The sequence below is a fragment of the Schistocerca americana genome, chromosome 3 (assembly GCF_021461395.2).
Source record: "Schistocerca americana isolate TAMUIC-IGC-003095 chromosome 3, iqSchAmer2.1, whole genome shotgun sequence".
NCBI lineage: Eukaryota > Metazoa > Arthropoda > Insecta > Orthoptera > Acrididae > Schistocerca > Schistocerca americana.
In genome coordinates this window covers 111,607,262-111,632,997 of record NC_060121.1, presented here as the reverse complement: position 1 = coordinate 111,632,997, position 25,736 = coordinate 111,607,262, and the positions used below count along the sequence as shown (strand labels likewise).

At 41.2% G+C, this 25,736-nt stretch overlaps 1 protein-coding gene across 2 annotated transcripts in view; it reads left to right on the top strand.

The window, feature by feature from the left end:
• LOC124605788 (probable tyrosyl-DNA phosphodiesterase) overlaps positions 1 to 25,736 on the top strand; it is a 100,596-nt gene that overhangs the window by 8,082 nt on the left and 66,778 nt on the right. Inside the window, exons 3-4 of one of the 2 annotated variants that reach the window (XM_047137679.1) lie at positions 8,541 to 8,675; positions 22,784 to 23,363. In XM_047137679.1, coding sequence (XP_046993635.1) covers positions 8,541 to 8,675; positions 22,784 to 23,363 — 715 coding nt within the window. Of the gene's footprint in view, positions 1 to 8,540; positions 8,676 to 22,777; positions 23,364 to 25,736 lie in introns of both variants that reach the window. The other variant, XM_047137678.1, reaches the window with a different exon arrangement.

Below are 25,736 nucleotides of genomic sequence, written 5' to 3'. Positions count from 1 at the left end.
CAAGGTGTGATTGATTTACTTATTTGTTCATTCATCCAGGGATTTTTCTGATAATGACATTGTCATCATAAAACAATAAAAATAAAAAGTTCAAATATACCGACACCTAGAATTATGAAGATTTTTTACGAGGATGGGACAGATGGTCAGCTGTGGCCTTGCTGAAGGAATCATCCCAGCGTTTGCCTGAAATAATTTAGGAAAACCACAGAAAACCTAAAGGCTGGACAGAGAACAGTATGTCCTCCTTAGTATGAGGTCAGTGTCTTAGCAATTGCAGCACACTGCCTCAGTGGTTGGTCCTTATTGCACAATATTCTGTTGCTCAGACACAATATGCACAAGAAAATTTATGTTGTTAAAAATAGTTTTGGAATGTCTCTTTGCACCTGTCCAGGTTATCCCAGCACTGTGAAATTTATAAATTAACTAACAGGGGTAAAATGATCACAGTTCATATTATGCTGCATTACTGGATCAATTTCACAAGAAGTTCTAATAGAAATGACACCTGCTTGGTGAAAAAAAGGTTCTCCTTCATGAGGCCAGTGCATACCCCCACATATATCATTGACATGGAAAAATCTGTGAAATTATACTACGAACAGCAGACTAACCCATCCTATTCTCCAGATTTGAATCAACGACTTCTTTCTCTTCACAAACGTGAAAAATTGGCTCTGTGGGAAGACATTCACATCTGATGAAGATATCATGGCAGGAACAAAATCAGTATTTTGCTGTGCCTAGGAAATCATTTTTTTTAAACAATTTAAACAAGTTGGGCAAGTGTATTGCACTGAAATGAATATATGTTGGTAACTAAATGTTTTTTTTAATTATTTTATTTTATTTAAAAGTCACAGACTTCTTAATCCTTCCTCAAGTGTCCCGTAGATATAGCTTATAATATATCTATGAAGATGTTCTGTAAAAAAGTAAAAGTAATGATATTAAGCGCTTTATCTCGGTAGTAGAATGATTTTAGGAAGAACGGTTATTATGCTGAAATCATGTTTGTGATAAACAACTCATAGAAGAAAAGAAGACAGTATGATTATGTGAATCTTCAGGTTTTGGCAGCACAAAGACTGTTCCATTAAGTTTCAGTTGTGCAGCCACAAGAATTCTCCTTCTTCTTCTAATATTTCGACCATATAACGTTCAGCCATCTTCAGAGTGAGCTGCAAGACTGCTGCTCCAGTGCTCGCTGCACCCCTTTATACTCGTATACTGTGCAACTGCGCATGCGGCCACAGATGCAAATGCGCCAGAGACATTGATCGGCGGCAGAGATGTGCACAATGCGCGAGTATATCTATGACTCCACAGTTGATCCATGTTGGCATGTCGATATATCATTGTGAGCTGCACTGTGACGGCATCTTGTGAGTTTATTACAGCAAGTGCCGGGTTCCATGATTTATCAAGTTTGAAACCACTATCTCTGTTAATTAAATTTGATGTCAAGCAAATTTCAATTGCCTCCTTGACTATTGAGTCCCAAAAAGATGATGTAGTTGCCAAAATTTGGACGTTGTCATACAACATACTGTGACCAGTGTCAATACAGTGTTCTGCCACTGCCGACTTGTTAGGTTGTAAAAGTCATGTGCACCTCTGGTGTTCTGTACATCTTTCTTGGACAATGTGAGTTGTTTGTCCAATGTAAGAAAGGCCACATTCACAGGGAATTTTGTAAACTCCAGATTTTTGGAACAGCAAATCATCTTTGACGGAGTCCACGAGTGCAGCTGTCTTGGGTGTAGAACGAAAAATCGCTTTTACTTTGTGTCTGCTGAGAATCCGTCCTATTTTGATGAGAGGCTACCCACAATGGCAGGAAGGCCATCGATTTAAAGGTTTCTTTGTCTTCTCCTGCTTTCTTTGTGGTCTCTTTCAGTTTAATTTTGCTGTGAGGAGTTGTCTTCAAACACTCTTTGTAAGTGGGGAAGTTCTTCTTGCAGACACAAACAACTCGTACTGTCCGAGAAAGATGTACAGAACACCAGAGGTACACACGACTTTTACAACCTAACAAGTCGGCAGTGGCAGAACACTGTATTGACACTAGTCACAGTATGTTGTATGACAACGTCAAAATTTTGGCAACCACACCATCTTTTTGGGACTCGATAGTCAAGGAGGCAATCGAAATTCGCTTGACGTCGAATTTATTTAATAGAGATAGTGGTTTCAACCTTGATAACTCATAGAATCTGGCACTTGCTGTAATAAACTCACAAAGACGCCGTCACAGTGCAGCTCACAAGGATATATCGACATTCCAACACAAATCAACTATGCATTGTGCACGTCTCTGGTGCATTAGCATCTGTGGCCGCATGCGCAGTTGTGCGGTACACGAGTATAAAGGGACGCAGCGAGCACTGGAACGGCAGTCTTGCGACTCACTCTGAAGATGGCTGAACGTTATACAACCGAAATATTAGAAGAAGAAGGAGAATTCTTGTGGCTGCACACCCAAAACTTATTGGAACAGTATTATTATGGTACCAGTATAACATTTATAAGCTATGTGGAGGTGTTTCCTCAAATAGGCAGACAATGTCTCTGTAGCATAACATAAGAGAAGGTATAAGCCAGGCATGTCACACTTCTATTGAATAATAAGCGCCACCATACTGGCCAGGGAGAGACCAATCAGACCCAACAAACTGCCACGTCAACCCTCAGCCAATGGTGTCATGTGAAAGCAGTTTGTAGTGTTGGAAGCAGCACACAGCCATCCCATGCTCCTGGCAAGTTAGCAGACATGGTACGGCTACTACTCAGTCAGGTGCTCCTCAGTTGGCATCTTGAGACTGAATGCACCTCGTTCCAGTAGATCTGCCAAGGAAAAATCCCTGGCAGTACCAGGAATCAAATCCGGGTCCTCCACGCGGCAGTCAGCCAGGAAGGCAGACACTTGTATTGAAAGATGTATATACAAATACAACAATAAATAATAAAACTGGCACAGAAATATCTGTCAAAAACAAAGTAAACCAGAGGGTTAGAAGAGAGTGTAGTCTGTTACCTGCTCTTCTTTAACATTCATATTGATGACCCTTTGAGAAAATGGGAATTTTTGTTTCACTTTGAGTTGAAATACTATTTAAACACATGCAAACATTTGTTTATTTTCTGATGACCAGTTAATTATGTAGGATGATGAAGATGAACTGCAAACTGCTGTCCACAAACTGAGCTTACTATGCCAATAATATAATATGAAAATCTGACTGATAAGGCAGAAGTAATAACGTTTAAGGAATTCAAACATAAGAGATGAAAAATTATTCATGACAAGATAATAGAATAAATATAAACTTTTATCTACATTGGCAATCAAATAAGTCATGTAGAAGGTCAAAATTTAGTCTAAAAACTTGTAAGCTTCCTTTATATGTGAGGCACTGTAAACAGGATTTTAAAAAATAAGATGAGTAAAGAAACTAAAATTAAATTTATTCTCTACTGTAGTGAGACACCAAATGATTTAGAAATAAGATTTTAACATCTGGAATGAGATACCTAAGACATACTAAAGTGTGTACAAAATTAGATAAAAGAAAAAAATTAAGAAGTTAGAAAAGAGTTAAAAGTTGAACCAGTAATAGATGCATACAGAGATAAATGGAAGGACCAAGTGAAAAAAGTGTCAAAGTGGCAATTACTGCTCCAAGCCATGAAATGCGCACTGAGTCAAAAAGAAGTCATGGAAGACCCAAGAAGAATAAAGAAATAAATAAAACTGACCCTTGAAGGTGGAACAGACATCAGTCCTAATCCCTGAAAGTGAAAATGAAGATGATTAATTTTTGTATAAAACACTATCATGAACCATTAGTTTTCTGCCATTGTATTTAGTAACAACAGAAACTTACATAACCCATCATATCATTAAAGCAGGCTGTACTCGAACCAAGCGAGATGGCACAGTGGTTAATACAGTGGACTTACATTCAAGAGGACAACTGTTCAACTCCATGCTTGACCATGCTTCTTTAGATTTTCAATAATTTTCCTAAATCGCACCAGGCAAATGCCGGTATGGTTCCTTTGAAAGTACATGTCCAGTTTGCTTCCCCATCCTTGAAACGCTCCAAGATTGTACTCTATCTCTAGTGATCTCGATGTCGATGAGGCATTAAATCCTAATGTTCCTTCTTTCCTTGCTTTCTTTCTTTCTTTCTTATACTCTGCAGATGTTTGTGTGTATCAGCTACAGTCAGAAACGGGGCAGTTTCCCACTATGGCACATAGATTGGCGATACATCTGTTTCTCAAAGTTATTAGAAGCAAAGTTTCAGTTAGTGGCAGAGAGAAAAAGCAACATTTTTGTACCATTTGATATTAATTTCAACACATTCGTGACCACACTGGACTGTGGTAAGTTGCCTCAAATAGCCTCCACCTCAGTTTTCATATATTTTTTTCTACTGGAGATTGTAGTAACATGCTGATCTGTAACATACAGTCTAGGTTTATTGAGAGGCAATAGTTTGGTTGTGAGTTGGCAAAGCCAACAAATGCCGTGAGGAAGAGTTCAACTACAGTTACCAAATAATTCAGGTCATGATTATAGGTGTATGAATTTGCCACAGATTTTTTTTACAGGTATGATTCTAGCTTTTGGATTAGTCAGTGCTGTTAAGAATGCATTGTGCATTCGACCATTACATTCTTGTCAGGGTTTGACTGGATGGCTTCAACTCATTGCTACAAAGTACACTTCTCTTGTATTGGATGCTTACTGCCAGCAGTTGTCACACACCCTCACATTCTCACACCACCTCCCAGCGAGTGCTGCCAACAGTGCATATAAATAATGGGTTAGTCTCTTCTCTAGACTCTTAGTGCAGTATTCACTTTTTCTATGTTGACAATAGAGTAATACTCTCACTTAGCCAGTTTCCAATTTTTTTTAGTCATCAGTCTTCTGACTGGTTTGATTCAGCCCACCAGGAATTCCTCTCCTGTGTCAACCTCTTCATCTTAGAATAACACTTGCAACCTACGTCCCCAATTATTTGCTGGATGTCTTATCATCCTTTCCCTTCTCCTTGCCAGTGTTTTCCACATATTCATTTCCTCTCTGATTCTGCGTGGAACCACTTTATTCTTTACCTTATCAGTCCACCTAATTTTTAACATTTGTTTGTCGCACCACATCTCAAATGCTTCGATTCTCTTCTGTTCTGGTTTTCTAAGTCCATGTTTCACTACCATGCAAAGCTGTGCACCGGATGTACATTCTCGCCCTCCTCACTCTGTCTGTCATTGGTTATTTTGCTGACTAGGTAGTGGAATTCCTTAACTTCATCTAATTCATGACCATTAATCCTGATATTAAGTTTCTCACTGTTCTCATTTCTACTACTTCTCATTACTTTAGTATTTCTTCAATTTACTCCCAGTCACTTTGAATGATGCTCTTCTGATCGGGCACAGTTGCACAGACTTTTAAAAGGTATTAAGGACTAAAATTTTTTAGGAACACATGCCTTTAGAAACAAACAATGGTCTGAACACGTCTGTAGCCCTTAGCTCCTAGGCTGCTGCCTCTGTATTGACCACATCAGCCGCCGTATTATCACATGTTGCTATTACTCCTTGAACCAATAACAAATGATGACTCAGAATGAGTTTTCACTCTGCAGGAGTGTGCACAGATCTGAAGCTTCCTGGCTGATTAAAACTGCATGCCAGACCAAGACTCGGAGCCTTTGCCTTTCATGAGCAAGTGCCCTATTGAATTCGAGTCTCAATCTGACACCAAGTTTTACTCTGCCAGGAAGTTTATCAGCTCACACTCTGCTGCAGAGTGAAAACTCATTTTGGAAACATACCCCAGGCTGTGGCTAAGCCATGTCTCCCCTTTCTTCCAGGAGTGCTAGTCTTGCTAGGTTCACAGGAAAGCTTCTGTGAAATTTGAAAGATGGGAGGTGAGGTACAGGGGAAGTAAAGCTGTGAGGACAGTCATGATTGTATAGCTCAGTCAGAAGAACACTTTCCTGCAAAAGGCAAAGATCCTGAGTTTGACTCTTGGTCCAGCACACAGTTTTAATGTGACAGGAAGTTTCAGATGGCGACTCAGTTCCTCATTTGTCTCTGGAATTTTCTCAAAGGAAGGCTTGTGGCACTACATATAGATCAAATCACAGTTAATTGCAAATTCTGTCTGTACATCGCCATGAATTTTAGGAAGCTCACTGTTTCAGATTTGCATCACTGCTAGAGCAATGTTTTATCAGATTTTAATTAACCTCCATTAACCTATGGCAATATGCACTGAATTATGTACTGAGACCTCATTTACCCATTCTGACATATACCGTAATTGTGCAGTACACCGCTAAGACAATTTCTCCCTGCCACTGTTACACAGCTATGGCCCACAGTCAGGTAACAGGATAGGAGAACAAAGGTTCTTCAACACTCCAACAATTTAGTGACAGTCACACAAATGAGTTAAAAAAGGTTTACTTGTCAAATAATGAAGTGTTCAACACTGCATGTAGTATAACACAAAAAAGTCACTCAGTGACTAAATGCAAGTAATCATAGGTTAACTTCACAGTACATAGCAAATGCAATTTACAACTACTGTCTGTTCACTTCTAAGAGTTCACTAAATGACATCCCCTGTCTAAGTCAGCCCTTGACGATGATCGATAACCAAATGGGCAAGAGCTGCTCTTCTGTCTTCTGAGTAGGCTTCTGTCCGTTGTCATCCCGTCATTGGGGATTGTACTAGGCTGGCGATTGGCCAAGGCGAAGTCGATATCTTCATCCTCGGTACCATTCGTGGCGCTGGTGGAACTCGCACAAGTGGCGAGTCTGTATAGCACTGGCACCAGATTACACCTTTGTGCCTGTGGTGCTTTCACCTGGGCTGTGTCTTTTTCGGATAACATAGCAGATATCATCTTGCTTGGTACTACGACTCGTGGAAATTCAAGGGAAGGTATCAGCTGATTCAGCTGCAATTGATACATGTTGGAGGCTATACTGTGACACAAAATGTGGTTACACAGCATACCATTAACATCAGTGGAGGAAGAGTTTTTGTAAATAAGGGACAGTAAGCTGTGGATGCATAGTTTGTAGATTGTAAACATGGTTATCTATAAATATTTTAGTAATGATACAGATACCTGCATTTTAGTTTACTCGAACCCTCAAATAATGTTAGTTCTGACATGCCATAAGTTACATTAGACTGTGATGCATTTATTCTTTCTGTTCAAACATTCATATTCATTTTTCAGGACAGTCTATCGATAATATACATTATATTTCATGATTTGTGATATGGCATATTACCTCTTGTGTTTGCTGCTTATATATAAACTCAGTCTTGAATCTACAGACTTCCTCCCAAAATGTTTTGTCTTTTGTGACAATATTATATTGAAATAGTTCTAATATGTGGTAAGTCAGAAAATTATGACCAGCCCTCCACCATTACTATGAGGTTGCCCAAGTCATGTGGAGAGCACTAAACTTTCTACAAAGTGTTACAACTGATGGGAATATGTGTAAATTGTTTAGCCGGCTCCATGTGCAGTGTGTGGAAAGAGCTATTCATTCAAATGGCTATGGCAAATGCCATCTAGGAGGAGATATCACTGAAAAAGTAAGAGTGTTCAGATACTCGTGTGTTCCCATCATTAATACGGTTGAAATTGGCTGAATAGTGCAGAGATCACTAAAAGATGATGTTACTCATTCAAGAATGTTGATATTGGTGGTTTGCTCATGCTCTAAAACAAAACAAAAAATCGTAATCTGTGGAGTAATGGACAGTAGAGTAAAATCAGATTCTGCAGCAAACCATACTCTTGTGAGTATGGAATTATCATTTACAGTTCCAGTGTACAAGAGGAAATTGTAACTGGACCTTGACATGATGCAAGCTAGCTATCTGGTAAACTGAAGTGTACTTCACATTATTTTATACTGATGCTCGTGCAAACGTACACAGTCTTCCTCAATGTCTGTATGGCACAAGTATCAGTGGATACACAGAGAACAATTAAGGCAGAATTATGTTCGTGGAAAGCTTTGGTCTTTGTAGAGGGCATAAGGAGAATTGTGAAGTATGTCAACATTGTTGCCAACCACCCCCATCATTTTATGGCTGATAGCTTCCTCTTCAAACATAGTGTCTTCTAACAGCAATTGTTCGAGGTACAAGGCCACAAAACTGGTACAGCTTGAGGAGCATGATGACTAATTCCATTTGAAATCCTGCCCCTAGATTCATGAGATATTAATTTTATTGGTCACTGCAGTAGGAGAACACCACCTTCTAATCTGCATTAATTGTGTGACCTATGCATTGACATCTCGTATTATCTATGTTTGTATTCTAAAGACTTAGAGAATGCGTGGCCTGATAAACTGCAAGAGGCTTGCATTCTGAAGAAGTACTAATATGCTGTTAGATGGCTGGTCAAAATCTTCTGGCTGTAAATGTATATTGATTGCTTTGCTGCTGATACCTTACTATCTCATGGTAATCTCAACAGTGGATAAGCTACTAGAGCAACAAGAAGATGCAGAACCTAAACTGCCTCCAGATTATAAGCCAAAGACTACACCATCCATTGTTTTGGCACAGTTGATGATACTACAGGACCTTAATGCCAAAAATGGAATAAAAGGTAAGTCTATAGTTTTTCCTCTCTGTCCATATGCCATAAAATTCGTAGTAGGAGCTTCTAATTGCACCAGCATTTTTGTGTATTCTTACATATTCTGTTAAACTGCAGTATTCATTAATAAGTCAGTCAGTTTCAGAACCATCCAAAAATTACAGATTTTAAACAATAAATAACTGCAGGAGATAGGGCTCAAACCAGTGACCTCAACACCACCAGTTGTTAGCTGGTGACATGGGGATTGCCAGTTAAGAGTCCCTCCCCCTACAGTTATTTATCGTTAAAGATCTGTAAGTTGTGGAAGTTTGCAGTACTTATTTATGGAATTTTTAAAATTTGCTCGTACAGTCGATATATACCTAAAAACGAACACTCACTACAGAGACAGGCAGTTTAGCTCCACATGCACTGTCTTTATACTCAATGAATGTGCTTCCAGTGTGAAGCATTGGTTCTCACTGACTGCAGTGCTCTTGTAATTAGTATTTTACTATGAATTCTATGTCCCATTGTTTGGTGGAGACACCAGGTATGCAAGTCGAGCATTTTTTTCAGGAAATGCTGACCAAGGTTTGACTAAATGGTTTAATGTACTTGACCCTATTGCTAAATACTACGGGTGAGATGCCATGATGTGTCTTTCCAAATCTAAGTTTTCATAGGTGGAGTAGATTGCAGCAATTAAAATCTTCTGCGATAACACAGATGCTCCTCCCTCCTTATACTCGGACGATCTCAGTGTGTTCGAATTGTCAGTGCTATCAGCTTTCATTTCATCTATAACGAAGAAACATCAGTCATAATGCAAGAAAGAATAAGCTATGCTCAAATGTGTTCTTCTAGTGAGTTTTCTCCCACACAGCAAGTGCACTAGCACTGGCTCCTAGGTGGAGTGATGGAGCGTAACACATGTCATTGGCAGGCATTAAGGCTCAGCTCAGGTGCCCCCAGAAACTCTGAAAGTACTAAGCCAATCTACTCCCTCGTTCCATAAGTCAGCAAGTAAATAGGTTGGCTGTAAATCAACCCCAAGTGCAAATTTGTGTTATTGATGACTAGATTATATATTTTATAAGCTCAGAAACTTGGATGTACTGCAACCCAAACAAAGCGTGTTGAGGGGTAAACAACTTGCTCCCTCAGAACTGATGCCTATGCCACTTCTGCACTGAGTTGTTGTTGGTCATGTTCAACATTGTTGTTGTCTGCATTGGAAGCTGAGTGGCAGATCTAATATTGTCACACTAATCCAATTAGTATATTTTTGGGGATCAGATCTGAAGACTGTGGTCCTGTAATTTTACAGATTCTGCTTGATTATCTAATGACTCCATAAATAATGTTTACTCTTCCTTAAGTAAACCTCCACAGAAAGTATCATAATTTTTTTTCTATCTGTCATCTTATTTGTGTAAGAAAATAATCAGTACTGGAAAACTTCTACGTTAATCAGAATTCAAAACTTGTTGTTGTTGTTTTGTTGTTGTTGTTGTTGTTGCTGCTGCTGCTGCTGCTGCTGTTGTGGTCTTCAGTCCTGAGACTGGTTTGATGCCGCTCTCCATGCTACTCTATCCTGTGCAAGCTGCTTCATCTCCCAGTACGTACTGCGGCCTACATCCTTCTAAATCTGCTTAGTGTATTCATCTCTTGGTCTCCCTCTACGATTTTTACCCTCCACGCTTCCCTCCAGTACTAAATTGGTGATCCCTTGATGCCTCAGAGCATGTCCTACCAACCGGTCCCTTCTTCTAGTCCAGTTGTGCCACAAACTACTCTTCTCCACAATTCTATTCAATACCTCCTCATTAGTTATGTGATCTACCCATCTAACTTCAGCATTCTTCTGTAGCACCACATTTCGAAAGCTTCTATTCTCTTCTTGTCCAGACTATTTATTGTCCATGTTTCACTTCCATGCATGGCTACACTCCATACAAATACTTTCAGAAATGACTTCCTGACACTTAAATGTATACTCGATGTTAACAAATTTCTCTTCTTCAGAAACGCTTTCCTTGCCATTGCCAGTCTACATTTGATATCCTCTCTGCTTCGACCATCATCAGTTATTTTGCTCCCCAAATAGCAAAACTCCTTTACTACTTTAAGTGTCTCATTTCCTAATCTAATTCCCTCAGCATCACCCGACTTAATTCGACTACATTCCATTATCCTAGTTTTGCTTCTGTTGATGTTCATCTTGTATCCTCCTTTCAAGACACTGACCATTCCATTCAACTGCTCTTCCAAGTCCTTTGCTGTCTCTGACAGAATTACAATGCCATCAGCAAACCTTAAAGTTTTTATTTCTTCTCCATGGATTTTAATACCTACTCCGAATTTTTCTTTTGTTTTGTTTACTGCTTGCTCAGTATGCAGATTGAATAACATTGGGTATAGATTACAACCCTGTCTCACTCCCTTCCCAACCACTGCTTCCCTTTCATGTCCCTCTACTCTTAAACTGCCATTTGCTTTCTGTACAAATTGTAAATAGCCTTTTGCTCCCTGTATTTTATCCCTGCCACCTTCAGAATTTGAAGGTGGGAGTGAAAGGCTATTTACAATTTGCACGGAAACCAGATGGCAGTTATAATAGTCGAGGGACATGAAAGCAGTGGTTGGGAAGGGAGTGAGACAGGGTTTGTAGCCTCTCCCCGATGTTATTCAAAACTTAACATTGTAATAAATGATAATATCAAAAGTTTACAATCATCATCATAATCATCATCTCTAACCCATTATACAGTTCCTGAAAATCAACAATATGAGTCAATAACATATGTAATTCAGTGTCGTTTTCACTTATCTCATGAAGTGTCTTCAGTTCTAGTTGCTTAGTATCTGTTCCATGCCCACTTCATTTTCACAGTGACTTACAAGTTCTGCCATTCTATGAATTAGGCTTCTGTATGTGGTACCTTAATTTTAAATGTATTTAGCAAAATTGAAAAATAAGTTTTCTCCCAAGCAGTCCTCAGTTATCACTACAACATGTTAATTTGCAATTCAGAGATTTCGTGTTCCATCTTAAGCATCAAACATAAAGTTCTGCTCTAAAAATTGCCACTTGCTTAGGTGAAAACTTTTAGTGCATTTGCCCCTTATGTTTCATTTGCCATACAGTGTGCTTTCAGGTATGCAGCTGAGTTATTAACTTCATTTTTGTGCACAGTATTTCAATGACCTACCGAACAGTGGCAGCTTGTGCAAAATTATACCATTGTGCTGCAATGGTGTGGTACTTTGGCCTTTTGACTTAAAATAAAAGTGATAATATCTAAATTGAGTGTATTAATTGTATGTGTGTAGACTCAATTGCTTAAGTATATTTAATAAAACAACGGAAAATCCATGACGAAATGTACAGTATTATGAGAAGGAAAGTTGCTACTCATCCTATAGCGGAGATGCTGAGTTGCAGATAGACACAACAAAAAGATTTTCACACCTAAAGCTTTCAGCCAATGGCCTTTGTCAACAATAGACACATACTCACACACACTGATGCAAACACAACTCACACACACACAACTGCAGTCTCGGGCAACTGTAACCACACGGGTTTCAGTTGTGTGAGACTGCAGCCGTGTGTGTGCTAGCATATGCGTGTGTATTGTTGACAAAGGCCATTGGCCGAAAGCTTTAAGTGTAAAAATCTTTTTGTTGTGCCTATCTGTGACTCGGTATCTCCACTATATATTTCATAATTATTAGTTTATCATTGTGAGGAATAAAATAAAATGGAAAAAAATGTTGGTATTGGCAGAAATTGAAAAAGAGTCTACAGATTACAAGTCTGTGCTTTAGACAACTCACCCACGGTAGTGTCATGAGAATAACAGTTTAAAATGTCTCATACTCTACACTTGCACAATATGCTACACACAGTTTCAAAGAAAAATACTGACCGTTTGAATTCAGTAATATGTGGCAAATGATGACTTCACATTAAATATTTATTCAGAACATGATCTGCCATTCCTAAAACCACTTTGATATTCACGTAAAGACTCTCTTGTGTTTGTACTCTTGGAAACTATGTTAATATGCAACTGTTTGCAAAGAAATTCCTTTGCTGTTGTTAACGTCTTGTTTATTGCTTTTCTTATGTAATGGGTGTATCAGGGCTGCCTTCCACTCTCATGGAAATTTTCATGTTTTCCAGGTTTTCTCAAAGATTAATTTTAGCTCTTTTTTTTATTTTTAGTAGAGACCATTTCAAAAGTTCTGCTGAAGTTGAATCTTCTCCGCTGTCGTTATAAAGCTTAAATAACATCTTCCATTTCTTTCATAGCTGGGGGTAAATGTTTCAGATTTTCATGAGTGTTTGAGTTAGAACTTCAGTGTAAGGAAAAGATAGATTGCTTCTTACTGTAAAGATGACACGTTAAGTTGCAGACAGGCACAGTTAAGTGACACTTACACATTAGCTTTCATACCTGGAGTTTGTCATAAAAGGAAACAAACACCATTCACTCACACAAGCAAGCACACCTCATGCACACATGACCACCATTTGTGGCAGCTTGGATCAGAATTCTGTCAGAGTTGGCAGTCGTGTGTGTATGAGATGTGCTTGCTGGTGTGAGTAAATGATGTATGTTTCTCTTTTTTTTTCTGATGAAGGCTGTGGCTGAAAGCTAATGGCCGAAAGCTAATGTGTAAGTGTCTCTTAATTGTTTGTCTCTGCAACTTAACGTGTCACCTTTACAGTAAGTAGCAATCTATCTTTTCATTATATTGTTATTCTTCCAACCTGGAGCTTCCATTGTTTGAGTATTAGAACTTATAGATTATGTTCTGGACAATTAAGAAGACAGTCAAAATGTTTTACAGGTATTTTGAAATTTCAGTTTTATGTGTGCCAAATCGATGAGCCTCATCCAAACCCCTCTGTTGTTAGATTTACATTTGAAGCGCATCTGCCTAACTCTTTAAATCTCACTTTCTCCTCAAACGATCTACTGGGCCTCTTTAGCAGATCATCTGCAGAAATCACTTTCGTACTAAATTTTAGCCACCACTTAGCATACAGCCTTTTGACTTGTAAGAGTAGTGATCATAACTAACTCTAATATATTAGTTTTACATATATAAATTCGACTGTTGTTTTTATATTTTGTATCAGTGGGAATCGAACCCAGATCTGCAAATTACCAGTCTTTAGTGTTGACCACTCACCCACAGTGCTGTCACAACAATGATGCCTAAAAGCATTCTCATATGCTACTCTTCCACAGTTCACTACACACAATTTCAAAGAAAAATACTAGGTGGAAGGGATGACTTCACAAAGCATGCGCAGTAGAAACACAGTTGTGTCACTTCTCTTAAGTTGACTTCAGTGCAGCTGACCATAATTTCAGCTCTCAACAATGATTTCTAGTTATCGCAGAGAGAATGCTACAAAATATATTTGGATCTGTTTTATTTACATACCTGCATGCATTAAAAGAGAAATGGCATAATTTCATTGCAATTTCTGGCTCGCATTCAAAGTGAAATGGCAGTGTGCTGTAGCACATTAGCACGTGATAACTGGCGGTCATTGTGACCTAGTCATCATCTTCTAGTACTGTGACCTGCGTTGTTTTACATACTCACTGCCTGCACTCCAGGCAGTCTGGTCTTCAGAGTATCATGAAAGAATAATGGGATCAACAGTGGACAAGTCTGAGAAAGGTGAGGAGCATATCACGCAAAGTGGTCACAATTCGTATTCTGAACAAGAACACCATGGTGAGTCACTCTCCACTTGTGATATTTTTGTTGGGAGGAGTAAAAGATGTAAGCTGAATAAAATAAATGCTAATGTGACCACAAAAACATAAAGAAAGAATATTGTAAAAATATTTTCTGGGTGTAAACGAGTTGCCAGAGGGGCCATAAGTAAAACAAAAGCTTTATGGACAATACTTAGCCGGGAAATGATTGACAAAATAGTAAGATACACGAACATATAGATTCAGTCTAAGAAAAAAAGTGTACAGTATTCCAGAGGGAGGGATGCTAAAGAAACTACAAGGTGTGAATTAACAGCATTGTTGGCATTGCTGTATCTTGTTGTGACTAATCCTTCTTTAATTAAACTAAAATCAAACTGTGATTTAGCTCATACATGTTTACCTCAGTAACATAAAGACAGCTATTCTTTACATGTGTACAAAGTATACCACATGCTCCCATAATCCTCCTGGCCTCAACCTTCATTAGTCTTTGTCCTTACTGTCTAGCCCCCTCATTGTTCCCATTTCAGCACTACACAGTATCTCTCCTTTCCGCTAACCCCCCCCCCCCCCCCCCCCCCCACCGCACATCCTCCATCTAACCTCCCGACTGCACCTAGTTGCCCTATCCCCTCTCCACCTCGCCCCTCTGTGCTTTCGCAAGCAACACTTTAACATCCCCCACCCCCACCCCCACCCCCACCCCTACCCCTACCCCTACCCCTACCCTGCTCGTGCGCTATATAGTGAGTAGCAGCCATCCTTTTAATAATATTGTTACACACCCACTCATGTTATATAAAATGGTGTGCCTTCTTGAGGGTTAATAAATGGGAATTCTTGCAATGTGTTACTGTTTAGCTTGCAGTTGTGTTTACCTATGATTAACGCAGGTAATATTAAGGTAAAGCTTATCAAAGTCAGTGCTGCAAGCACTGGAAATACTAAAACTTCTATAGAACAGCGAATTTAGAACATGTGCTGTTGTTTACAAGATCACAATATTCTCAAGTTACTGAAAGACTCAATATATCATATCAAACTTGACAACCAATACAGTTTAGTTTTTTTATTTGAATGATGTGTAATGCCGATATTCTGAAACTTTAGGCGAATAAAGCATTGTATCAGGATAGGTGATTAGTTTAAAAAGAAATATCTCCCAAGAACCTTAGTTACTGTGAGGAAATGTCATCTATTCCAAGGGTCTTGTTTAAACCTTTAGCTATTCAGTGCCCTGTTAAATTCTTTTCACAGTATCTCCTGTGCCATGTCATCTTAAACTTACTCCTCCCTTTCTCTAAATTCTCTTCAAGTTCATTTCCCTTGTATAGCACCTCTCATATTCCTTTCACCTTCAACTTTTCCTTCTTTGCTTTGTGCTGGCTTGCTAAGTGAAGTCTTAATTTCATACAGTTGCTTCTCTCTTCTCCAAAGGTCTCTTTAATTTTCCTACAAGCAGCATACATCTTTTCCCTAGTCACGAATGCCTCTTGCTTGCTGTATCTGTTCCATTTTTACAGTTCCTCCATTCATCAGTTCCACCATTCATCAATTGAATTGTCTCGTTTGTTATCCAAGGCTTTCTGCGGACCTTGTCTTTTTGCTCATCTGATTCTCTGCTGCATTCATTACTTCATTCCTTAGAGCTACACATTTGTCTTCTATTGTATTTCGTTCTCATTTTGTTGCCTAATGCTTCCTTTGAAACGCTCGACAACCTGTGGCTCTTTAAATTTATCCAAGTCCCATCTCCTCAATTTTTATAGTTTAGTAAGTTTTAATCTGCTGTTTACAACCAATAAATTATATTCAGAGTCCACAGCTGCACCTGGAAATGTTTTGCTGTTTAAATCTGGTTTCAAAATCTCTGTCTTACCAATACATAATCAATCTGAAACCTTTCAGTGTCTCAAAGGTCTCTTCCATATATACAGCCTTCTTCCATAATTATTGAACTAAGTATTTGCAATGAAAAAATTGTGCTCTGTGCAAAATTCTACAAGGTTGCTTCCCCTTTCAGTCTTTTTCTCCCAATTCGTGTATTCATATTGCTTTTGTGACAACCACGAATACCTCTCTTGTGCCATTCTCTTGATTTCAGAGTACAACTTGTACCAAATGTCCTCATTTATTTGCTGGATATATTCCAATCTCTGTCTTACTCTTCAGTTTTTATCCTCTGCAGCTGCCTTGAGTAACATGGAGGTTATTTCCTGATGTCTTAATATATGTCATTCTTGTTAATGTTTTCCCAGTGTTCCTCTCATCTCCAATTCTGGGGACAATCTCCTCACTCCTTATCCTAATTGTACCAGTCCAACTATTTTTTGATATCTTTCTATACCACTGCATTTCAAACTCTTCTATTCCGTGCTTTTCTGATTTTCACACAGCCTATTATTCACTTCCTTACAATGCTGTGTTCCAAACATACGTTCTCAGAAATTGAGTATGCTGTCTGAAACCTAGGAATACTCTCTTTGCCTAGCTAGTCCGCTCTTTATGTCCTCCTTGCTTCATCTGTCTTGTGTTACTTTGTACACTCCTGGAAATTGAAATAAGAACACCGTGAATTCATTGTCCCAGGAAGGGGAAACTTTATTGACACATTCCTGGGGTCAGATACATCACATGATCACACTGACAGAACCACAGGCACATAGACACAGGCAACAGAGCATGCACAATGTCGGCACTAGTACAGTGTATATCCACCTTTCGCAGCAATGCAGGCTGCTATTCTCCCATGGAGACGATCGTAGAGATGCTGGATGTAGTCCTGTGGAACGGCTTGCCATGCCGTTTCCACCTGGCGCCTCAGTTGGACCAGCGTTCGTGCTGGACGTGCAGACCGCGTGAGACGACGCTTCATCCAGTCCAAAACATGCTCAGTGGGGGACAGATCCGGAGATCTTGCTGGCCAGGGTAGTTGACTTACACCTTCTAGAGCACGTTGGGTGGCACGGGATACATGCGGACGTGCATTGTCCTGTTGGAACAGCAAGTTCCCTTGCCGGTCTAGGAATGGTAGAACGATGGGTTCGATGACGGTTTGGATGTACCGTGCACTATTCAGTGTCCCCTCGACGATCACCAGTGGTGTACGACCAGTGTAGGAGATCGCTCCCCACACCATGATGCCGGGTGTTGGCCCTGTGTGCCTCGGTCGTATGCAGTCCTGATTGTGGCGCTCACCTGCACGGCGCCAAACACGCATACGACCATCATTGGCACCAAGGCAGAAGCGACTCTCGTCGCTGAAGACGACACGTCCCCATTCGTCCCTCCATTCACGCCTGTCGCGACACCACTGGAGGCGGGCTGCACGATGTTGGGGCGTGAGCGGAAGACGGCCTAACGGTGTGCGGGACCGTAGCCCAGCTTCATGGAGACGGTTGCGAATGGTCCTCGCCGATACCCCAGGAGCAACAGTGTCCCTAATTTGCTGGGAAGTGGCGGTGTGGTCCCCTACGGCACTGCGTAGGATCCTACGGTCTTGGCGTGCATTCGTGCGTCGCTGCGGTCCGGTCCCAGGTCGACGGGCACGTGCACCTTCCGCCGCCCACTGGCGACAACATCGATGTACTGTGGAGACCTCACGCCCCACGTGTTGAGCAATTCGGCAGTACGTCCACCCGGCCTCCAGCATGCCCACTATACGCCCTCGCTCAAAGTCCGTCAACTGCACATACGGTTCACGTCCACGCTGTCGCGGCATGCTACCAGTGTTAAAGACTGCGATGGAGCTCCGTATGCCACGGCAAACTGGCTGACACTGACGGCGGCGGTGCACAAATGCTGCGCAGCTAGCGCCATTCGACGGCCAACACCGCGGTTCGTGGTGTGTCCGTTGTGCCGTGCGTGTGATCATTGCTTGTACAGCCCTCTCGCAGTGTCCGGAGCAAGTATGGTGGGTCTGACACACCGGTGTCGATGTGTTCTTTTTTCCATTTCCAGGAGTGTATTTAAGGTGGGAGAATTCCTTCACTTCGTCTACTTCATGATCTCCAATTTTGATATTAATTTTATTGCTAGTCTCATTTCCACTACCCATCTTCACTTTTGTCATTCTTCGATTCACTCTGTCTGTAATGTGTGCTCATTAGGGTATTTTTCATTCATTAGATCTTGCAATGCTCCCTGACTTTCACTGAGGATGGCAGTGTCATCAGCAAATCTTATTACAAATATCTTTTCACTCTGATTTTCAATTCAACTCCTGAACCTTTTCTTCCCACCCCCAGCCCCCAATCTTGGCGCCATCAATGTGTAGATTGAACAGTATGGCTAAAGGCGGCATGCTTGTCTCACACCCGTTATAATCTGGTCACTTCATTGTTTGTCATTGATGCTTATTTTTCCCACTTAGTTCTTGTATGTTTTGTGTATTAACTCTCTCATCATACATTGTTTCAATCTCTTAATCACCTGCAGAGCTAGTCAACATATAAACATGTACTATTATGGTTGGTGTTTGCTTACTCTTCACCTAGGCTGTGATAATACATTCACTATGTTGTTTGTAGTAACAGCCTTTGCCACAGTGGATACATCAGCTCCCATCAGATCACCGAAGTTAAGCACTGTTGGGCGTGGCGGCACTTGGATGGGTGACCATCCAGGCTGCCATGCACTGTTGCCATTTTTCGTGGTGCACTCAGCCTCGTGATGCCAATTGAGGGACTACTTGACCAAATAGTAGCGGCTCCATTCAAAGAAAACCATCATGACCGGGAGAGCGGTGTGTTGACCACACTCCCCCCATATCCGCATCCTTGGCTGAGGATGACATGACTGTCGGATGGTCCCGATGGGCCACTTGTGGACTGAAGACGGAGTGCTTTATGTTGTTTGTAATAGCTTACCCGAATTTCACTTTTCTTATTCATCATTTGATCTACTCCAGCATTACACCTATATGATTTTATTCTTTCAACCATGTACTTACCTGACCAGACGTCCTGTTCTTCCTGCTACAAGTAACTAATTCCCGTTATGTTTAAGTTCAACCTGCCCATTTCCTTTTTAAATTCTCTAATCAGGAAGTCCTTTCTGAAGGTACACTCCTGGAAATTGAAATAAGAACACCGTGAATTCATTGTCCCAGGAAGGGGAAACTTTATTGACACATTCCTGGGGTCAGATACATCACATGATCACACTGACAGAACCACAGGCACATAGACACAGGCAACAGAGCATGCACAATGTCGGCACTAGTACAGTGTATATTCACCTTTCGCAGCTATGCAGGCTGCTATTCTCCCATGGAGACGATCGTAGAGATGCTGGATGTAGTCCTGTGGAACGGCTTGCCATGCCATTTCCACCTGGCGCCTCAGTTGGACCAGCGTTCGTGCTGGACGTGCAGACCGCGTGAGACGACGCTTCATCCAGTCCCAAACATGCTCAATGGGGGACAGATCCGGAGATCTTGCTGGCCAGGGTAGTTGACTTACACCTTCTAGAGCACGTTGGGTGGCACGGGATACATGCGGACGTGCATTGTCCTGTTGGAACAGCAAGTTCCCTTGCCGGTCTAGGAATGGTAGAACGATGGGTTCGATGACGGTTTGGATGTACCGTGCACTATTCAGTGTCCCCTCGACGATCACCAGTGGTGTACGGCCAGTGTAGAAGATCGCTCCCCACACCATGATGCCGGGTGTTGGCCCTGTGTGCCTCGGTCGTATGCAGTCCTGATTGTGGCGCTCACCTGCACGGCGCCAAACACGCATACGACCATCATTGGCACCAAGGCAGAAGCGACTCTCATCGCTGAAGACGACACGTCTCCATTCGTCCCTCCATTCACGCCTGTCGCGACACCACTGGAGGCGGGCTGCACGATGTTGGGGCGTGAGCGGAAGACGGCCTAACGGTGTGCGGGACCGTAGCCCAGCTTCATGGAGACGGTTGCGAATGGTCCTCGCCGATACCCCAGGAGCAACAGTGTCCCTAATTTGCTGGGAAGTGGCGGTGTGGTCCCCTACGGCACTGCGTAGGATCCTACGGTCTTGGCGTGCATCCGTGCGTCGCTGCGGTCCGGTCCCAGGTCGACGGGCACGTGCACCTTCCGCCGCCCACTGGCGACAACATCGATGTACTGTGGAGACCTCACGCCCCACGTGTTGAGCAATTCGGCGGTACGTCCACCCGGCCTCCCGCATGCCCACTATACGCCCTCGCTCAAAGTCCGTCAACTGCACATACGGTTCACGTCCTCGCTGTCGCGGCATGCTACCAGTGTTAAAGACTGCGATGGAGCTCCGTATGCCACGGCAAACTGGCTGACACTGACGGCGGCGGTGCACAAATGCTGCGCAGCTAGCGCCATTCGACGGCCAACACCGCGGTTCGTGGTGTGTCCGTTGTGCCGTGCGTGTGATCATTGCTTGTACAGCCCTCTCGCAGTGTCCGGAGCAAGTATGGTGGGTCTGACACACCGGTGTCAATGTGTTCTTTTTTCCATTTCCAGGAGTGTATTTGTATGGAATGTACCCATGTATGGGAGTGAAACATGGGCGATAAATAGTTTAGACAAGAAGAGAAAAGAAGCTTTCCAAATGTGGTGCTAGAGAAGAATGCTGAAGATTAGCTGGATAGATCGTGTAACTAATGAGGAGGGAGGTACTTAATAGAGTTAGGAAGCAGAGGAATTTGTGGCTTAACTTGACTAGAAGAAGTGTTTGGTTGGTTCTGAGCCATCTAGGGATCACCAATTTAGTACTGGAGGGAAGAATGGAGGGTAAAAATCATAGCGAGAGACCAAGATATGAATACACTAAGCAAGTTCAGAAGGATGTAGGTTGCTGTAGTTATTTGGAGATGATGAAGCTTGCACAGGATAGGGTAGCATGGAGAGCTGCATCAAACCAGTCTCTGGACTGAAGGCCACAACAGCAACAACAATCTACTACCGGTTTAAGGGAATTAAATTCCACAGTTTTGTTTTTTATGAGGACATCCTTCTGACAAGTTGCACCTGGAGATCCGAATGGGGGACAGAATGTTTTATCCAAGAGGATGTCATACAGTAGAGCTGCATGCCCTCAGAAAAAAATTATGGCTGTGGTTTCTTCATGCTTGCAGCCATTTGCAATACTAGTGTAGCAAACCCTTATTGGCCAAATGTTACAAGGCCTGTTCAGTGAAACATCCAGACTGTTGCCCAGCCAACAACTGAAAAGGCTGCTGCCCATCTTCGGGAACCACAAGATTGTCTGGTCTCCACAGATGCCCTCTATTGCACCAAGGGTACGGCAATCAGTATTGTTTAGGTACCCAAGTGACCCTGCTGCATCAAGGTCCAAGGCCCACAGGAGGATGAGGAGGGGGGAGGGGGTTACCCAAGATACCAGACTGCAGATGTCAATTGCATGCAGTTCCCTTCCCAATGTTTGCCCAAAAACTATTTGAAATGGATCTACATTCATTCACAGCAGCTGTTCCTGTCAGATTTGAAACCAACTATCACTGATAAGCATGACACCCATCTCTGGTCTCTTGTCATTTAGAATCTCCTAACGATTTCAGTTCTTAAGACATGTTACATTTGTGCAAGTGGTGCACCATTCTTTATAGACATGTTGCACAGTTAGCTTGATACACCAACTATTCAGATAACTTCATTTACAGCGTGGCCATGGGAACATCCAAACACGGTAGCTCTCATCTCCCATTCTGCCACGCCTGCATGTCAACCCATCTTACTGCGCTGATTCCATAAAATGAATGCAATATAAACATCACTTCATTGCCATGTTTTATGATAGTGGTAGAAGGTCAGAGTATCTTTTGGCATCAGTTTGATATCATCTGCACTGCTCCAAAGTGACAAGTGTACACCCTTAAGTGATTAGTACTATATCTGGAGAGCTTTCTTGTATTCTATTCATTCCACATCAAAGTGAGGCAGTCATACTAAGGATCCATCGAATATGTATAAAATAAAAATAAAGTAGTACATTTGGGGAAAGTTGGTTAAAAAGCTCTGAAAGGTCTGCTCATATTTCTGTACTTTTTCCTATCCGTAATTCTAAAAAGTCACTAATTTTGCCATCTTCCATTGGTTTTGGTCCATAAATACCAAAATTTAATCTTCCTAATGAAGAGTAATAGTTTGAAACTCCCTCGTTTTCATTATATGCAGTATGTGTTGTCACTTAATTTTTTTGTCTACTAGGCTGATTTTCCCTTAAGAAAATTCTCCATACATCATATGTGGACAATGAAATAAATAGAAGGGAAACATACTACATACATTCTGTAAAATTTTTGCTTATTGAATCTGATGATTATTTGCTTTTGTTTCATATTTGAATTTTTTATCTTCATATTGATGTTACTTACATCAGTTTTTCTACTTTTCAGGAAAAGGGAATGTGCCTAAAAATAAACCTGCAGTGCAGGAAGCTGCTAGTTCCAGCACATTTATGAGGGATGTCTACAAGCAATCTCAAGCTCCTAAGAAACAAGCTTATACAACAGTAAATAGCCCAAGTACATCTGTTGGATCTAGAAGTTCCAGTTCAGATTCCAGAGAATCTAAGAGGAATGTCCAACAGAAGACATCCACAGAAAAGTTGAAAGAACGTTTTTCGGAAGCATCCTCTTCAAGTAATTATTCGAATAACGAAGCAACACATGATAAAGGTGCTGAGAGACTGAGTAAGGAATCCCGCTTGGAGATGAAAAGGAAGATCAGGGAACAGTGGGACAACATCTCATCAGTGGTACCTGTCAGTGACAATGTACTGGAGAAGCTAGCAGCTGGTGCGCCGTACAATTTTTTCCTTACAACAGTGCTCGATTCTAGGCCAACTCATTCAGAGATGACATCGATTACATTTGCTGATTTACTACATCCTTCGCTTGGTGAATTGAAAGCATCATTGCAAGTGAATTTTATGGTTGAACTGGAATGGCTGTTGGAGCAGTACGACTCCCATGGCTACAAGTTAGTTTCACACATGTGTATACGCATTAATCAAATTCTACATATATGGTAGTAAGACCTCATCAAAACATGTATTTGCAAATAAGGATAATTCATCTGAAATACTCATACATGTGGTGGAGAAGCAGTAGTCAGGAAAGAAAAGTTTAAGATTCAGGACTGCAGGCTATAAATGAGAAATAGAGAAAAATTGTTGTAATGACAAGGAGGGAAGGGCAGGTTGCAGAAGTTAAGTTGATGTTAGATTTGTGGAAGTTCCTGTACGTGAAGTTCTGAGTTATCAATGTTTAGTAAAAGCACCCAAATTACTCAGTGACACAGGCAGAATGTTGATAGTTGTTTTATTGAAGAGAATACCTTGTGACAAGTTACTGTGTTTTACCTGTACATTTAATCCCCACTGGCAGCCTTGTATACATCATGTCAACATGTGAAGCTTAGCAGCAGTTGCATGCCAGCTAATGTATGATGTGCATTGCTTACCAGTGGCTCACCCTTTAAATTCAGTAGGGCTTATCAGTGAAGTGCTTGTCAGTGTGTAGAGACAATTCAGGACCTTTAATGTAATAGCCACACTCAGTTTCCAGGAGAAAGATGAATTTAATCAAAGTGTGCTAAAGAATATCACTGTTAAGAAAACAGAGAAAGTTAGATAACTAATTTACATTAGGTGGAGCCTGATGATGAGACCTGCAGTTGATTCTGTGAATACAAATGGAAAGAAGGTATCAAAATTCCATGTGAATCCTGCATGCAAATTGACAGATGAAAGATATGAGTTCAGGATGTGAAGGAGGGACAGAAAGAGTGTTATACTTTCAAATGCAGGAGACATTGGTAGAGAGTAAGATGCACCCAGAAATAGATATTTTTCAAGTTTAGTTGCATGGAATGGTCTCAAGTGACAAGTAGGTGCAGCAGAAAAAGATATAGCATTGAATTCTTTAAAGTGCAGAAGCGTGCTTGCTACATCAAACTAGGTGTAATATCTTGTGGTGAGCTTATCATGGGTGTGAGAGAAGGGAACGCTGTACAGCTGTCAATCTGAAGTCCCGTTAGGGCAAGGTTATCTAAAGCGAGCAACTGTGCTAAGCTCTTCACAGACCAACACACAACAGCCTGAAGCCAAATTATAGACTCATCATTTAAAGCTGGTTGTTGAAACTTTGTGAGTATTCTCTGCCGGGTTAGTTTGTGTCTATCAAGTGTCTGCCAGTTCAGTTTCTTCAGCATATCTGTGACACTCTCCAATGGATCAAACAAATCTGTGACCATCTGTGATGCTCTCCCCCTCTGTATGCATTCAATACCCCCAGTTATTCCTATCTGATGTGGATCCCACACACATCAGCGGTATTGTAAAAGGAGTTGGGCGAGTGGTTTCTAAGCAGTCTCCTTCTCCTTCACATTTCCGTAGTATTCTACCTATATATGGAAGTTTGCCACCTGCTTTACTTAGGACTGAACTTATGTGATTGTTCCATTTCACATTCCTTCAAAGTGTTATACCCAGATATTTGTATGAGTTGATTGATTCTGCGGTGACTCATTGCTACTGTAGTCATAGGATACTACAATTTTTTTTCATTTTGTGAAGCATACAAATTTGTATTGCTGAACGGTTGAAGCAAATTACAATCTTTGCAACACTTTGAAACCTTGTCGAGATTGGCTGAATATTTGTACAACTTTTTGAGACAGTAAATCATTATAGATAACTGCATCATCTGTTAGAAGTCTGATGTTACTATTAACATTGTCTGCAAGGTCATTAATACACAGCATGGAGAGCAGGGGTCCCACCACACTTCTCTGGGGCACACCCAAGGTTACTTCTACATCTGTCAATGACTCTTCATCCAAGATAACATGCTCCATCCTCCCTACCAAGAAATCATCATTCCAGCCTCAAATTTCACTCAATACCCCATACAATCAAACTGTTGATATTAAGCATAAGTGTGGTACTGAGTCATATGTTTTCAGAAATGGAGAAATACTGCGTCTACCTGACTATCTTGATCTGTAGCTCTGAGAATGTCATTTGAGGAAAGTGCAACTTGGATTTCACACAGTCGATGTTTTCAGAATCGGCACTGCTTGGCGTGGAAAAGGTCATTCAGTTCACGATACCTCATTACGTTTGAGATCAGAATATGTTAGATTGTACAACAATTGCATGTCAAGAATATTTGAGAGTAGTTTTGTGGGTGACTTTTGTTTCCCTTCTTGTAGACTGGTTGACCTGTGCATTCTTCCAACTACGGGGTATATTTTTTGTTTGCAGGATCTGTGGTAGATTGGGATTTAAAGAGGGCCTAACCCAGCTGTAACTTTGGTGTAGAATCTGAGCTTTATTCAGTTTTAACAATT